The following is an 18,304-nucleotide window of genomic DNA, read 5'->3' as shown; positions in this document are numbered from 1 at the left end:
TATTCATACCCCTTCAAATTTTCCACATTTTGTCATGTTACAACCAAAATCAAATGCATTTTATTGGGATTTTGTGTGATACCAACACAAAGTGGCACATTTGTGACGTGGAAATAAAAAGATAAATGGTTTTAAAACATTTTTTACAAATATGTGAAAAGTGTGGCGTGCATTTGTATTCAGCCCCCCATTTCTCTGATACCCCTAACTAAAATCTAGTGGAACCAATTCCCTTCAGAAGTCGCCTAATTAGTACATTGAGTCCACCTGTGTGAAATGTAATCTCAGTATAAATACAGCTGTTCTGTGAATCCCTCAGAGGTTTGTTAGGGAACTTTAGTGAATAAACAGCAGGCCAATGGTAACTCTGGAGGAGCTGCAGAGATCCACAGCTCAGGTTGGAGAATCTGTTCTGTGAAGCTCTCAGGTTTGTTAGAGAATCTTAGTGAATAAACAGCATCATGAAGGACAAGGAACACACCAGACAGGTGAAAGATAACGTGGTGGAGAAGTTTAAAGCCGGGTTAGGTTATAAGAAAATATCCCCAACTTTGAACATCTCAGAGCACGGCTGAATCCATCATCTGAAAACTGAAAGAGTATGGCACAACTGCAAACCTACCGTCTACATAAACTGACAGGCTGGGCAGGGAGAGCATGATTATGAAAAGCAGCCGAGAGGCCCATAGAAACTCTGGAGGAGTTGCAGAGATCCACAGCTCAGGTGGGAGAATCTGTCCAGAGGACAACTATTAGTTGTGAAAGCCACAAATCAGGCCTTTATGGAAGAGTGGCAAGGAGAAAGCCATTGTTGAAAGAAAGCCATAAGAAGTCCTGTTTACAGTTTGTGAGAAGCCATGTGGGGGACACAGCAAACATGTGGAAGAAGGTGCTCTGGTCAGATAAGACCAAAATTGAACTTTTTGGCCTAAAAGCAAAACGCTATGTGTGGCAGAAAACTAACACTGCACATCACCCTGAACACACCATCCCCACCGTGGAACATGGTGGTGGCAGCATCATGCTGTAGGGATGCTTTCCATCAGTAGGAACAGAGAAGCTGGTCAGAGAATTCTTAGAAGAAAACCTGTTAGATTCTGCAAAAGACATGAGACTGGGGCGGAAGTTCACCTTCCAGCAGGACAACGACCTTAAACATACAGCCAGAGCGACAATGGAATGGGCCATTCTAACACATGAATTTGCTTTGATCTAAACCAAAGTCCAGACCTAAATCCAATTGAGAATCTGTAGCAAGATACAGATGCTCTCCATCCAATCTGACACAACTGGAGATATTTTGCAATGAAGAATGGGCAAAATGTTACTTTCTAGATGTGCAAAGCTGGTAGAAACATACTCAAAAAAAAAAAAAAAAGATTGCAACTGTAATTGCAGCAAAAGGTAGCTCTAGAAAGTATTGACAATACAAATACAAGGGCTAAATGCAAATGCCACACCTTTCAGATCTTTGTAAAAAATATTTGAAAACCATTTATCATTTTCCTTCCACTTCACAATTACATTTGGGAAAAGTGGGATTTTGACTTACCGCAAAATCCATTTCTTTGATGTTGACTGATGGACACATTCCTGCCATTCTTGACCATTGGGTTATACTACCCACTATAAGACTAGGACACTAGGCAGAAAAAAAAAAATTCTGCCTACACCCATGGGCAGTCCCAGGAGGTATACTCCCTCTCTCTGCTATAGCCACTCAGTTTTGTTACAAGCAGTGTCCGGAGAATAATTCCACAGAGGGGTGAGCGCTATGTCCGTCACTGAACATCAGAGAAAAGGATTTTACGGTAGAGTCAAAAATCCCATTTTGTCTTTCGTTCATTGACAGACAGCTCCTGTCATTCTTGACCATTGGGACATCCCAACGCAGTGTCAAACTTGAGGGATGGGAAACCGCAAAAACTTCCTAAGGCTAAATAGTAGCCAACCAGGCGACAGGGGTTCAACCAAAACAACTAGAGCCAACCTGAAAAAACAATACACCCTCAAAGAGGACCAGGTCTTCTAAACAGCAGCCTGCAAAACTTTGCAGCCAAAGGAAGCATCCGCAGATGCCAACACATCCACTTTATAGAACTTTGTGAAGGTGTGCACCGATGGCCTGGTGGCCGCCTTGCAAACCTGTGTCACTGACACCTGACGGAAAGCCCAGGAGGCACTAAGCGCCCTAGTAGAGTGCGCCTTGACAGGAAAAGGAGGAACCTGACCCCTGATGGATCAGACAGACGGTGGTTCAGGCCGATTCCATATGGAAATGGTCGCTGAGGAAGCGGACATCCCTTTGAGGTCCATGAGCACAAATAGAGTCTGACTTTCTGAAAGACTCGGTAGCAGCCAAGTACACCCTAATTGCCCGGACCAAAGCATTCAAGGCAATGTCCTTTGGATGTTTAGGCCTGGGACACAGCGAAGGCAACACAATGTCTTCAAATGAAAGTCAGAGACCACCTTAGGAAGGAATGACAGGCAGGGGCAAAGCACCACCTTATCCTTGTGAATCACCAGATAAGGTGGACAGGATAACGCTTCCAGTTCAGAAACCCTGCGCGCAGAGGTGAAAGCCACCAAAAAGGTCACCTTCTGGGACAGCGTAAGTAGGGGAATCTTGAATATTTTCAAAAGGAGGCTTCTGTAGAGCTGAAAGCACCAAATTAAGATTCCAAGGCAGTAACGAAGCCCACACTGGAGGAACCAAATGTCGGACACCCTGAAGAAGAGTACGCACCAGGGAGTGTGTGGCCAAAGTTCGTTGAAAAAAAAATAAATAAATAAGATAGCCAAGGCAGATACCTGACCCTTGATGGTACTCAAGGCCATAGGCGGAGGGAAACCGGTCGCCCCCCATGGTCAGATGCAAAAGTATCGCACACCCAATATGCCCCAATAAGGCACCAGCCATAGTAAACGTGTACGCAGGGGTGTCCAAACTACGGCCCTCCAGCTGTTGCGGAACTACACATCCCATGAGGCATTGTAAATCTCTGACATTCACAGACATAACTAGGCATGATGGGAATTGTAGTTCCTGAAACGCTGGAGGGCCATAGTTTGGACACCCCTTGTAACGGGTCTTAGATTCTACCCACCTGTCAGCCGATTTCTAAAAGTCAAGGATTCCACCACCGGAAACATGGTCGCCTTAGTCAACCTGGAAATAGGGGAACCAATCGCCGGTGGGAGCATCCACTTTAGAAGCGACTCTTCAACGGATACCGGAGAGCAAAGCGTCTTGGGACCATCAACAGTTGTATTAAATGCACCCAGCAATTGTATACACAATTGTCAAAATAAGCTGGATAAGAGAAACCTATAACCGTATGGGACGGCTTATGAGTGACAAATGGAACGGATATGTCCGCAGCAGCCTCAGCTGCATCCTCCAACATAAATGGCTCCTGCACCGACGCAATCAGTGCATCTACCAGTGCCTTTCCTTACCCGCGACTTAAGCCCCCCCCAGTGGACACCAACTGAGGTCCCCAAAAAGGGGAGGGCAACGAGAGAACCCCATGAGGGGGTCCCCCGCAGGTGCCCTACCAAGGAGGCCCGCATAGGTGACCGCAAACAGATGAAGACCCGCAGACAGGCTGCCCCCACAGAGCCACTGGGGAAGGCGGATGCCCCACAGCACCCTGTTGTCCCGCCGCCCTACCAGAAGAGCGCGGCCTAGTAGGCCGCGGTCTAAATTTTCTGGCGCATTAGCGCAATTTGCTGAGGACCTGTGACCAGCTAGAGGAGCGGAGCGGAGGGGAGACAGGTATCCCGGGGCAGCATTAGCTGCCATAATTAGGGCATCCCCATACAAGGTCCAGCCAGTAGGCCGCGGTCTAAATTTTCGGCCAGCCTGCCTGACCGCGTGGTACTCGGAACTGCGGATACCGGGCCACCCGCCTCCCACCAGCTGTCCCAAGGGGACCAAAAAGGGCCACCCACCCCATAAAAGGCTCAAGGGCAACAGCGTGCCCTGCAGGCAACAAGCCTACTCCTGAACTAGGCAAACAAAAAAGGAGTATGAATATCTCTATGCAGAGATGGGGGTTATGCCAGCTGAGGACAGCCCACAGGGCGTAGCCAAGCTTTTATGCTGTCTACCTAGTCCTACTCCTGTAGAGGGCAGCATAACCCCTATGGTGAAGAATATGGAGCTGTGTGTCAAACGGAAGAGAAATATGCATTTATAGTTTGTCTGTAAAGCCTGTAAAGCATTGCACCAGCGATCAGTAGATCACTGATGTCATGCAGGTCTCGTGGAGATCTGTCAGTGTATCGGCTTTCTTGTACCAGCAAGCCGCTATATGACAGGAAGAATAAATGAACTACCACAGCACTCACAGCACCGTGGTAGTTCATTAAAAATTACAAGCCGACAGCTGCAAACGATGCCGGACCTTGTAGTTGATCATTCACAGAGCGCTGTGAATGAATGAAATGGCAGGCGGCTGCATATTTATAAAATTTTGACAGCTAGTGGGGGGGGAGATGATCCTCTGCTGTCACAGCGGGAAAGCGGGCGGTGCGGGGGCCAGTGCATTCATAACATGTTACACCCCGAATATGGGTGTAACATGCAACATGTTATGAAAGGTGAACTTATCCTTTTAGTCTGGGCTCTGACTAGGCCATGCACCTTTTTTTCCTTCAACCACTTTGTGGTCATTTTTGCCGTGTGCTTTGGGTCATTGTCATGTTTGAAAGTAAATCTTCCCATTGACAACTTTCTGGCAGAGGCAGCAGATCTTCCTCAAGAATTTGACGGTATATTGCTCCATCCATTTTTCCTTCTATCCTGACAAGTGCTCCAGTCCCTGCTACAGAAAAACACCCTCAAAACAGGATATTACCACCTCCATGCTTTACTGTAGGAATAGGGATATTTGGATGGATTTCCACCTGATAATTTGGTGTTGAGGCAAAATAAATTTTAGACTCGTCTAACCATAACATCTTTTTCCAAGTGGCCTCAGAATCTTTACGGGTGCCTTTTGGCTTGCAACCCTTCCATATGAGCCACATTTTTGGAGAATTTGTGATATTGTCAAACGCACACAGTTGCTACAACTACTTCAGAGTTGCTGCAGGCCTTTAGGCAGCCTCTGACCAGTTTCCTCCTGGCCTAGTTTGCCTAGTGGAAGCACCGGCCCTGCATATATGACATGGAACTATAGTCCTGGCAATTACATAACTGCTGGAGGATCACATACAGTATACCAACAATGGATTAGATAGTTTGATAAAGCCATGTATAGACAACACAGTAAAAGTATTTACTTTTATTAATTTCATTTTTTTTAATCTTCATTGTGTCCGTCACCAACCCAGAGTTGCAAGTCACCTTAAGAGTAAGTTTATGTAGTGTAACCAAAACCATATGTTATTTTCTTTATTCATACCCCAGTAAAAAGGGAAATGAATGCAAAGACTTCCATCAGTCTGGTAGGCTCACTGGCTGAACATATGGCGGAAAGCTTAAAGTGTAAAAAAATTAAAATGCTTTATGACCTAAAACATTCAAAGGGGTGAATATTTTATACATAATGTGCGTAAAACACACAGTAAGCTTCCCTCCTACATACATAGTGTGTATATATATATATATATATATATATATATATATATATATATATATATATATAACAGTTCACCTTTAGGACTGCAGATTAGTGTGGCAATATCCAACATGAAATATACAAGGATAGGGGGAAGTGTAATCCTATAGATTAGATGCCATGTATGGCCTTAGCACCAAGAGTAAGCTGCTGCTGAATGCTACCCAATACCTCAAATCCCAAAATATCCTCTGTATTAAAGTATGCTTCCCTCCCCCACAACGATTAACATTACAAAGCATAACTAAAAAGAGTAGGTAATGAGAAATTCCCCATATTTAACAGCATCAAATATTGGGAAAGTAGCACTTGAAGCTTTAAGGCTCTTTCACACGGCCGCTCCGCTTGTCCGCAAATCATCCTATTTTTTTGCGGATGATTTACGGACATAATGTAAGTCAATGGCATTGCGGATGTCAGCGGAATACCATCCGCTGACATCCGATTTTCTTCCTTTCAGTTCTGTTCCGGAACAGAACCCTATTTTTCCTCCGTTCAAAAAACGGAAAGGAAGGAAAATCGGATGTCAGTGGTGTCATCCGCTGACATCCGCAATGTCCATAGACTTACATTATGTCCGCATATCATCCGCAAACGGATGGGATGATATGCGGACACACGGAGCGGATGACACAAATGTCATCCGCTCCGTGAAAAAAAAAAAGTCCCGCAGCGGACAAAAGCAGCGGAGCGGCCGTCTGAAAGAGCCCTTACTCTGGGCAATCTGCCAAATACACCACTAAAAACACATGTGAAAATGTTTCACCTAAAAGATTTGTATTCTGGTCCATCCAGTCACAAGTTTTATGCAGTCCTGGCACACACTGACCTGGCTCCCTGGTACTGCAGTTAACAGCTTGGTGACCCAACTACCTAAATCAGAACCTATACATTGGACTCTCCAAACTAACCCTCTAAAGGCAGACCTTGACTGCATCTGAGCACCACAAACCAAAAACACTGTTTAATTCAGTTCCAATATTCAAAGCCATCTCCCCCTTCCATACATTCTTTATTTGTGAGTAATCACGTTGAAAAACATCCCCTGGCATTTCTGGCCTCAGTCATCATAAATAATGGCAGATCATTCATGCAGCATTTATTGCTTGGAATCCATCTGGCCTTAGAACATGCATGCAGGCAGGGGGTGTGCTTAACTGCCCCCCTGAAGACTCCTGGGATGTATGACATTTGTCTAGGCATGGACCCAGGCAGTAACGGAAGAAATGTAAAACAAAACAAAAAAAAAAGCTTAAAAAACAATGACACTTTCCAATCTATTTACTAAGGCCCCGTTCACATTGCCGCGATCCGACTTGGGGGGGCAACCTCCGAGGTAGCGGTGCGAGCAGCACGCCGCGACCTCGGAGCGGCCGCCACGGACTTCATAACATTGAAGTCTATGGCGGTCGCCTCCGGGTCGCCCCAAAGAAGCTCTGGACCCTTATTCTAAGTCGGAGCGACTTGTGTCGCTCCTATTAGAACGAGTCCGCAGCTTCCCTATGGAAGGCAACCTACGGCGACCTGTGAGGCGACCAGGTCGCCTCACAGGTCGCCTTAGTGTGAACGGGGACTAATGGTAATAAGTATTAAATATGGCCAGTGTTCACTGAGGCCGACGTTCCACTTTAAACCTTTAATCAGTCATTTTTTCATCTATTAAATCCTCTGCCCTTGTTTTAACTTTGAATAGGAAAACATTTTTTTTCTGCCACTAAAAATGGATTTTTGTAAAATCTTACCGTAAAATCCTTTTCTCTTAGCTCATTGACAGACGTAGTCCTCGGTGATACAGCACCTTCGGGTTATGTTGCCTCCACAGGAGCAGGACTAGACAGGAAATTAAAAAGCTCTGGCCACACCCTAGGGGCAGTCCCAGAGGGTATATCCTCTCTCTCTCTGCCTCAGCAAATCAGTTATGTGAAAAAGCAGTCTTTAGAGATTTTAACCCAACCCAACTCAAAAAAACAGAGGGGCGGGGACTACGTCTGTCAATGAGCTAAGAGAAAAGGATTTTACGGTAAGATTTTACAAAAATCCATTTTTCTGTAGCGCTCATTGACAGACGTAGTCCTCGGTGATACAGCACCTTCGGGACGTCCCAGAGCAGTATCACAAATGAAGGGTGGGAAAATGAAAATCAAATCCCAATCTAGAAGGCCCAACCGGTGCCAACTAGAAGTTTACAATGCTCATCCTTAATGATGAGACTCAACAAAAAAGAGAAAAAATCTTTTTTTTTTTTTTTCAAACAGAAAAAAACCCTCGAGGTAGACCACCGGTCTCCTCAAATTGCGGCCTCTCACCATACCGGAACCAGGCGGGCACCAACTCCTGACAGTACCCCTCTCCACCGGGGCGGGAGGGCTGTCGACCGATATGGACGCCGTGACTCATGGTCTTTGGCGTTTCAGCGAGACGTTTAACTCGCGGGGTCAGTCCTTTAATGGGACTTTGTCGCGGCCGACCCAGCGCGGAGCTATGGCCTGCACGCGCTCGTAGGCTGAACTGGGGTGACCACCGGATCTCAACATCCAGCCCGTCGCCCAGTTCAGCTTTCTTGCTTGAAGATCTCACAGGAACACTGGAGAAAAAAAGCTGTCTAAAAAAATCTTTTAAGAAAAAATCTTGCCAGGACCTAAGATCCCAGCAAGGTCTCTAGGTCCTTACTCCTAACTAGACAGAAAATAACTGATTTGCTGAGGCAGAGAGAGAGAGGATATACCCTCTGGGACTGCCCCTAGGGTGTGGCCAGAGCTTTTTAATTTCCTGTCTAGTCCTGCTCCTGTGGAGGCAACATAACCCGAAGGTGCTGTATCACCGAGGACTACGTCTGTCAATGAGCGCTAGAGAAATACCTTTTACAGATCACTTCCTCTTTCTTGTCTGGTCATAAGCCTAGGCTAATGACATCATGCACGGCTCACTCTTGTGGGGGTTTGTCAGCAAGGAAGGAGGGGTAAGTCAGGAAAACCAAGGAGCGCTGGAGGGAGCTGGATGAGGGCGGAGATAACGGAGACTGCAGCGATCCATGAGTATTCATCTGTGTAAACCCAGGAAGTAAACAGCAGCTTCAGCTGCCCACAGTTAAAATGGCTGCAGCCAGACTTACTGGAGGGAGATTTCTGCAGCATATTTGGCAAGTACAGATCCACAATATATATATAAAAAATATGCAAAGTGGTTGGAGGGAAGTTTCAGAAAGGCAAAGATGGTTTTATTACAAAATGTTAGCAGATTCTCTTTAAACTGAATATAGCCCCCCCACCCCAAATACATTACTCTTGCACTAATCTAAGCCAACTTCTGAAGTACATTGATCTAACTGTTTCAGTGTACTGTCTCAGGCCTATGCTAAGCCCTCCTGCTCAATCAATGCAGTTTGCTGATGGCTCTATGCGCAGATATATTGGCAGTAAGCGATAAGTGACGATCGCTACGGATCTGCGGTTTGGTAATCTAGACAAGGATGAAGCCTCATAAAGCGATTTTTATTAAGTTGCAGATAAGAAACTAGGAGAGAAAAACTGGTCACAGACAGAGGGCGGCTGAGCATGTAGGCATTCTCCGATAGTTCTCAGTGATCAACTCCAAAAGTACATTTTAAGAGTACTTCTTTTCACTTGGTGATCCTGCCAGTAACATTTCCTGCCCTACGGTGATGACGCTCACTTGCTGTACTGTTTCTAAGGAGGAGCATTGTTACCCTAAGATGTTTCAGGACTACAGAATTACCTTATAAAAATAATATTTAAATTACTGCCATTCTGCAGGTCTTAAAACATTTGGACACATGCACACAGGTGCCTGAGACCATAAAACAAACAAGCTGCATCCAGGGTCGTACGACTACGTATATGAATGTTTACTGGAGTAGAGCCGCATGCAGCCACTGATTTCAATAGGCAGCTGTATGCAGCACCTGTGGCTACTGGGTGGGGAAAAAAACCAAATTTTACTTGGTACGCGCCAGGCAACCATGCACAAGAAGCATTAAACCCCCATTTATACCCCAACGTTTTGTAGTTTGAAACTTACAGCTCCCATGCTTAAAAAAAATAAAAAATCCTGTGTAATTAAATGGCCGCTCACATACAAACGCTCAGGGGTCTGTAGCTTGACTAAAATCAAAAAACACACACAAGGGCGCACCGGCCTAGTGCATTATCCTCCACAAAGGTTTTATTAGATAAAAGGTATAAAAATACTCACAAACAAGTTCTTGGTAGAAGCATATCAAATTGATATATTGCCATCAGCATCAGAACCAAAGGGTGTATCGTCCCCTGAAGCATAGAAGGCTTACGCGTTTCGAGGCTTAGCCTCTGAGGGGCTCCAGTAATCCTATTACACATGGATTACTGGAACCGTGTCCTGTGGTCTGATGAGACCAAGATAAACTTATTTGGTCCAGATGGTGTAAAGATTGTGTTGCAGCAACCAGGTGAGGAGTACAAGGACAAGTGGTTTTGCCTGCAGTCAAGCATGGTGGTGGGAGTGTCATGGTCCGGGGCTGCATGAGTGCTGCCGACAATGGGGAGATGCAGTTCAATAAGGGAACCATGAATGTCAACATGTACTGTGACATACTGAAGCAGAGCATATTCCCCTCCCGTCGGAGACTGGGCCGCAAGGCAGTATTCCAACATGATGACCCCAAACACACCTCCAAGACGATCACTGCCTTGCTAAAGAATCTCCGTTTAAAGGTGATGAACCGGCCAAGCATGTCTCTAGACCTTAACCCCTATTGAGCATCCTCAAATGGAAGGTGGAGGAGCACAAGGTCTCCAACATCCACCAGCTTTGTGATGTCGCCATGGAGGAGTGGAAGAGGACTGCAGTGGCAACCTGTGAAGCTCTGGTTAACCCCATGCCCAAGAGGGTTAAGGCAATGCTGGAAAATAATGGTGGCCACACAAAATATTGACACTTTGGGCCCAATGTGGACATTTTCACTAAGGGGTGTACTCATCACTTTTGTTGCCTGCGGTTTAGACATTAATGGCCGTGTGCTGTTATTTTGAGGGAACAGCAAATTTACACTGTTATACAAGCTGTACACTCACTACTTTACATTGTAGCAAAGTGTCATTTCTTCAGTGTTGTCACATGAAAAGATATAATAAAATATTTACAAAAATGTGAGGGTGTACTCAATTTTGCTATATACTGTAAATTACGGAAATTCACTTCAATCCAACACAACTCTAGCCCCCTTGTTTGTGAAGCCATCTTTATCAACCCATTGTGAATGGAAACGGCTTCTGCTTTGCTCTTTAGAAAACCCATAAATCTTTTTTGAACCTTATGTCAAAGGAGCAAACTGAATTAAATGCTTATTTGTAAGATAAAAATCCAAAAATAAACCGAATGGTAAACTCCAAGCTCTGTAATAAATCAATACATCAATAAATGTATTTTTTTCAAATGCAAGCAGTGCAATGTGAATTTGACCAGAGCTCAGACCTGAAGAAGGAAGTCGCAAAAGGAGCCCATCGGCTGTGCTGCAGTACTCATGTTCTAGCAAGGGACAAGCTAGTATAAAGGGAGAGCAGAGAGATGAGCACATCAGTTTCCTGCTTGTCCTTTTACAGTCCAGTCACAAAACCTGTGTTGACTGAAGCAAAGAAAAAAAAAAATCGGGTCTCCTTCCGTCAGTGTATGCAGTATGACCTGAGCCTTGTAAAATATAGGACTGGACAAAAATACAAATCCTTAGACAGGATCCTCTATATGCATTTCTTCTGTATTCAGCCGTCTGCCTCAAGAAAAAAAAAAAAAAATGAAATGAAGCCAAACCATTACCTCTAATGTAAACCAATCAGCTTTATCTGAAGCTCTTTAATATTATAAATGTTAAAAAAAATATTTGCTAAGCACAAGTTCCTGACAAGGCGGATGATTTATACAGCTGTGCTGTAGCAAAATATATAAAACAGAAGTACATAAAACAATGAATTTGTTCATCTGAGACACGGGCCAAGTTGACCTCGACAGGAACATGGTAATATACAGGGACAAAGCAAACAGATGTTATTACAAAGCAGATCCTTTGATAATGGAGCAGTTGTATGCTAAGGACGGGTCCTCCAAAAGATGCTTCTCTTTGTTGCCCAACCGGACATCATGTACAGCACAGTAGACCAGTCCTTAGTAGTACTGAGGAATAACTGGATTTTTGTCTTACCATAAAATCCTTTTCTCTGATGTTCACTGACGGACACAGCTCCATATCTATGCCCGCCAGCAGCTCTATCCGCTCGGGCAGCTTGGCCAGCAGTTTGGACAGCTTGGCCAGACTGGGAAGACCATAAGGATCTAGGATATCCAGCCTGTCACCCAGTCCGGCAATTGATTGTAGTTTCTGTTCTCACAGGAACCAAAAATAATTAAAAGAAGAAAAAATGCTAGGGCCAGAAATCCTAGAGCAAGGAACTAGGTCCTTACTCCTGACTAGGCAGAAAAAAAAAAAACTGAAGACCTATAGCAGTAAGTGGGAGTATATTCCATTGGGACTGCCCTACAGGCGTAGTCAAACTTTTTTCCACCTAGTGTCCTATTCCTGTAGGGGGCAGCATAAACCCAAGGGTCAAGAAGATATGGAGCTGTGTCCGTCAATGAACGGAAGAGAAAAAGGTAATTGTTTTATCTAAGAGGTAAAATAGTTCACCCTTGCAGTAGGGAGAGAGGGGTCAAAGTGTAAATGCCTCCAGCCCAGAGTTCAGCTTTAAAGGTATAGTCTTAAGGCCTCATGCACACAGGATGCTTAAAAAACATCAGCCCTGCTGCCAGGAAAAAGCAGCTGTATAAACATGCTTTTAGCTGCATTTTTTGACTAGCGTTTATGTGCATTTTTTGGCATTTTTATAGTAAAAAAACTCCCTATAATGTAAAAAAAAGTCTAAAAATGCCAAAAGTGGGTAAACGACGCTGACCCCTTGTTACAGCGTTTAGCCTTTTTACAGCTGAACAGCCTCTGCTCCTGAACGCACAGGCTTCCGTTTTTTTCTACTGCCCCTAACGCTTATGCCTCCAAACGCCTCTAAGTTTGTGTGTGCATGGACACATAAGCTAACATGGTGGGGCATTTCGAGGCAGAAGAAAAAAAAAAAAAAAAACGTGAGACACACTAGCAGCAGCTATAAAAAAGTCTTGTGTGCATAGGCCCTAAAAGCCAAGTTCACCTTTCTGAACATATTACACCCATACTTATGTTTAGCATGCACCCCCCCCCTCCCTCTGAACCCTCCTCCCTGTTTAGCATGCACCCCCTCTCCCTCTGAACCCTCCTCCCTGTTTAGCATGCACCCCCTCTCCCTCTGAACCCTCCTCCCTGTTTAGCATGCACCCCCTCTCCCTCTGAACCCTCCTCCCTGTTTAGCATGCACCCCCTCTCCCTCTGATCCCTCCTCCCTGTGACAACAGGCAGGGAAATCTTCTACCCGCAGTCACAACCGTGAATGAACAGCCATTGCAACTGGCTGCTTATAGTTCTCAATGAATTACGAGAGCACTGGTGAGCATATGGGAGGTACGGGTAGACAGCTCAGCAATCTTGAGTCTGTATGAGCCTGACAATGCACCTGTGATCTGCAAATTGTAGGTGCCATGCTCTGAAAGCTACTTGGGGGGAAATCAATGCAAATTTCTCCCCCCCCCCCCCCCACAGCAAATAAATTATTTTTTTGTCCTAAAAAGGGTGAATTCTTTAAACTCACCTTTTCAGAAAAATTAAAAAGGGGAACACTCCTGTAAGTGTTGCAGGTAGAGAGATTTCCGCAGACCGCTTGCATGGGCGCCAACAGCTCATCACCCACCCAGGTAAATACAGCAGGGAGTGGGGAGGGTGAACGATGTTAAATTATCCTTTCATTTTTTTCTGAAAAGGTTAACTCGCTCTTTAAAAACACATTTAAAATATGCAGGTAAAAGATCATCTTGATGTAAAGACCGGTACGACGACTAGTGAGTTTTGCTAAGCTCTGCACACGTATTATCAAAAACAGGAGAAATTTGTAGACTCACAAATACTATATTCTAAAAATACTAGAATGTAAACTATATTCTAATACCAATAGGACTGTATGTAACTATAAGCATATTATGGATGCATATAAGAACAATCTGATTTTGTATCCTAGGACTGCATTTTCTGGATTGTAGAACCGGAGTTTCAAGTTGACACACAAAAACCACATCCTCAGCACAAGACTGCAGTTAATTGCTTTTTTTCATACATGCACAGACTCTGAAAAAAACAAACATGGAAGCTTCAACAGCAGAGGAAGACGTTGCTCAAAAACAGAGGAGTGTACCTTCCAGAAATTATCGACTTTGCCGTAAACAAGAGACTGGTTCTGCCGCTTGATGTCGTTCATGTGTCTGATGTCGCTGGCATTCAGATGTTGCTCCACCACAAACCCCAGGAAGCTGTTATCTGGCGTGTGAGCTGTATGGGGGGGAAGACAACATGCTATAAATACTAATTTGGTCTATTAAGGCAATTGAGCGGATTTACTAAAACTGGTGTCTGCAAAATCTGGTGCAGCTCTGCATTGAAACCTTCCAGCTTTTTTTTTGCCAAAGCCTAACTGAAAAAGCTGAAGTTAGAAGCTGTGCAGAGCTGCACCAGATTTTTCACACTCCATTTTTTGTAAATCAACCCCAAAAGATTTTTCAATTCATTAATTTCTTAATGTTATACATTTTTTTTCAGGCTCAAAAGACAGCATTGAGAAAATGAACAGAATGGCAGCAAATGTTACATTACACAGACAAATTAATGCTTTAGGATGCAACTCTTTCTGCAGGACTGTCAATTAGTTTGCACAGGCTGCCTGCAACCATGCATAACTTTAAACCATATTCCCAAGAGCTTACCAAAATCTACTCTTCAAGTGGTTCTAAAAGTACAGCATTTAACTTTTAAAGGTAGAAAAAAACCTGCATGCTGTTCCCTCCAGGCATCCCCTAACTACACTTTCTCAGTACTCTCTCATGGGACAGAGGTAGAAGTTGGAGCCATTAGCTCCTGCTGCTGTCACAGTCAGTGAGGTGAGAGTGGAGAGCAGGGCTGAGCCACAATTTGAGTGTCAATGGACACACAGTCCCTGTGTGACACACACAAGTGAGCACTCACTAGTGATGGGGAAAAGGGAACAGCCATTTTATTTATCAAACATGTATTTATGATTAAGCAGATATATTAGATGTATATGTTGTGAGAGGTCATATTGTATAACAGCTGTGGTCTTCAAAAGCCATTTATACCTCCTGTTAGATTGCTATCTCGACCTTTGAAGACCTGTCCAGTTGTTTACTGGAAGTAACAAGCCTTTGTGAACAACTATTCCGCATTGCAATCAAGATGTGACTTCAAAGAAACTTTAGATAGATAGGTGCCACCTGCTCTTCAAACAGGTTTACCTACATGTTTGTCTAATAAATATAATTTTCAATCTGGCTTCAACAGTCAAAATGTTACTGAAACTCATGAGTTCTGGGGTTACCCTTATACTAGTGTCCCTAGAGCAAGCAGTTTGTTATTGGGCACTTGGGGAAGGAACCAAGAGCACCAGCGGGGGAACGCAGAATAGGGGGATAGATGGGGGCTGCCCTGTGCTAAACCACTGGGCCCTTTAAGGCCGTTGGGAGGAAGTGACGTAGGACTTCGCTCTGGACCTTCAAGGCCATCGAGTCGAGTGGGGACCATCATGACCTCACTCGACTTCCTGCCTGGGACATGGACAGACCGGATCATTTCCTGCTACCAATGGCTTCAGTAAGCGGGGAAAACAAATCCGGAAGCAGCAGGAGTGGGGCACACCTATGTCGTCACACATAAAAGTGATCCTGCGGCGAATCTGCCACTGGGACCACTTTTATGTGACAGAGGACCATCTGTAAGAAAATACCAGGGTATGGCATCTATCTTCTGCCATAACACCGGTATTAAACGTCAAAGTACCGACGTAAAACTGCGGCGGGCGGTTCGGAAGTGGTTAATGAGTGAAATAAGTAATTGATCCCCTATCAGGAGGATTTCTAGCTCCCAGAGGTCTTCTATACAGGTAGCGAGCTGAGATAAGGAGCACTCTCTTAAAGGGAGTGCTCCTAATCTCAGCTTACCTGTATAGAAGACACCTGTCCACAGAAGCAATCAATTCCAATCTCTCCACCATGGCCAAGACCAAAGAGTTGTGCAAGGACATCAGGGACAAGATTGTAGACCTACACAAGGCTGGAATGGGCTACAACACCTTTGCCAAGCAGCTTGTTGAGAGTGTGACAACAGTTGGTGCGATTATTCGCAAATGTAAGAAACACAAAATAACGATCAACCTCCCTCGGTCTGGGGCTCCATGCAAAATCTCACTTTGTGGATTTCAATGATCAAGAGAATGGTGATGAATCATCCCAGAACTACACAGAAGAATCTTGTTAATTATCTCAAGGCAGCTGGGACCAGTCACCAAGAAAACAATTGGTAACACACTACGTGAAGAACTTAAATCCTGCAGTGCCCGCAAGGTCCCCCTGCTCAAGAAGGCACATTACAGGCTTGTCTGAAGTTTGCTAATGAACATCTAAATAATTTAGAAGAGAACTGGGTAAAAGTGTCGTGGGCAGAGGAGACCAACATCAAGCTCTTTGGCATCAACGCGCAGTGTTTGGAGGAGGAGGAGGAATGCTGCCCAAGAACACCATCCCCACCTCAAACATGGAGGTAGAAATATTATGCTTTGGGGGTGTTTTTCTGCAAAGGCAACAGGACAACTTCACTGCATCAAAGGGACGATGGACGGGGCAATGTACCATTAAATCTTGGGTGAGAACCTCCTTCTCTCAGCAAGGGCATTGAAAATAGGTCGTAGATGGGTATTCAAGCATGACAATGACCCACAACACACTGCCAAGGCAACAAAGGAGTGGCTCAAGAAGAACATTAAGGTCCTAGAGTGGCCTAGCCAGTCTTCAGACCTTAATCCCATAGAAAATATATAGAGGGAGCTGAAGGTTCGAGTTACCAAATGTCAGCCTTGAAACCTTAAGGACTTGGAGAGGATCTGCAAAGAGGAGTGGGACAAAACTCCTCCTGAGATGTGTGCAAACCTATTGGCCAACTACAAGAAATGTCTGACTTCTGTGATTGACCCCTTTCTCAAAAACATAACTTGGTACTTCGTGGCAAAACACTTATTGGCACATTATTTCACTCGTTAAATGCTAATCAATTTATACCTTTTTTTGAAATGTGTTTTTCTTAATATTTTTGTTATTCTGTCTCTCACTGTTAAAATAAACTTACCATTAAAATTATAGACTGATCATTTGTCAGTGGGCAAACGCAAAAAATCAGCAGGGGATCAAAATGGGATTTTTGACTTACCGTAAAATCCATTTCTCTGATGTTCATTGACAGACAGCTCCTGATGTTCCTAACCATTGGGTTATACTGCCCTCTACTGGAGTAGGACACTAGGCAGAAAAAAAAAAAAGTCTGGCTATGCCTATGGGCAGTCCCAGGGGGTATACTCCCCCTCTCTGCTATAGGTACTCAGTTTTGTTACAAGCAATGTCAGAAGAATTAGAACTTCACAGAGGGGTGGGTGCTGTGTCTGTCAATGAACATCAGAGAATTGGCTTTTACGGTAAGTCCAAAATTCCATTTTCTCTTTCGCTCATTGACTGACAGCTCCTGATCATCTTAACCATTGTGACGTCCCAAGGCAGTGTAAACCTTAGGGGTGGGAGCAGCGAAAAATAAATTAGTTAGCCAACCAGGCGCTCAACCAAAACTGGAGCTTACCTGAAAAAAACAAAAAAAAAAAAAAAAAAAAAACCACACTTTCAAAGGAATGACCAGGTCCTCTAAAGAGCAGCCTACAAAACCTTCCAGCCAAAGGAAGGACCCACAGACGCCAACACATCCACTTTATAGAACTTTGTGAACGTGTGCACCGATGACCAGGAGGCAGCCTTGTAAACTTGCGTCACTGATGCCTGACGACGGAAAACCCAGGAGACCATGAGCGCCCGAGTAGAATGTGCCTTGACAGGGAAAGGAGGAACATGACCCTAGATGGAATAGACCTGAACCACCGTCTGATCTATCTGAAAATGGTCGCAGAGGAAACGGACATCCCTTTCCAAAGCCCATCCGTGAGCACAAATAGTGAGTCTGACTTCCTAAAAGACTCCGCAACTGCCAGGTACACCCTAATTGCCCCATCCACATCCAAGGCATGTAAAGCAATTTCCTTCGAATGTGCTGGCCTGGGACACAGGGAAGGCAACACAAGGTCTTAATTAAAATGAAAAATCAGAGACAACCTGTGAACCACCAGCAGGGTGAACAGGATGATGGCACCAATTCCGACACCCTGCACACAGAGGTGAAAGCCACCAAAAAGGCCACCTCCTGGGACAGCGTAGGCAGGGAAATCTCCCAAAGATTCTCAAAAAGAGGCTTCAGGAGGACTACGAGCACCAAATCCCAAGGCAGCAACAGAGACCGCACTGGAGGTGTCAAGTGCCTAACTCCCTGAAGAAAAGTACGCACCAGGGAGTATGTGGCCAAGAGCAGTTGAAATAAGACTGCTAAGGCTGACACCTGACCCTTGATAGTACTCAAGGCAAGTTTCTGGTCAACCCCCTGTTGAAGGAAGGTC

The 18,304-nt window shown here is 44.7% G+C and overlaps 1 protein-coding gene across 1 annotated transcript in view; it reads right to left on the bottom strand.

The window, feature by feature from the left end:
- MGAT5 (alpha-1,6-mannosylglycoprotein 6-beta-N-acetylglucosaminyltransferase) overlaps positions 1-18,304 on the bottom strand; it is a 304,189-nt gene that overhangs the window by 51,723 nt on the left and 234,162 nt on the right. Inside the window, exon 11 of the mRNA XM_082260943.1 lies at positions 13,949-14,082. Within this exon, the coding sequence (XP_082117069.1) occupies positions 13,949-14,082 (134 nt within the window). The remainder of the gene's footprint in view (positions 1-13,948; positions 14,083-18,304) is intronic.

This window comes from Pelophylax lessonae, assembly GCF_965119305.1.
Source record: "Pelophylax lessonae genome assembly, chromosome: 6".
Taxonomy (NCBI): domain Eukaryota; kingdom Metazoa; phylum Chordata; class Amphibia; order Anura; family Ranidae; genus Pelophylax; species Pelophylax lessonae.
Note: the sequence above shows the minus strand (reverse complement) of the source record. Positions and strands in the feature narration are given on the sequence as shown.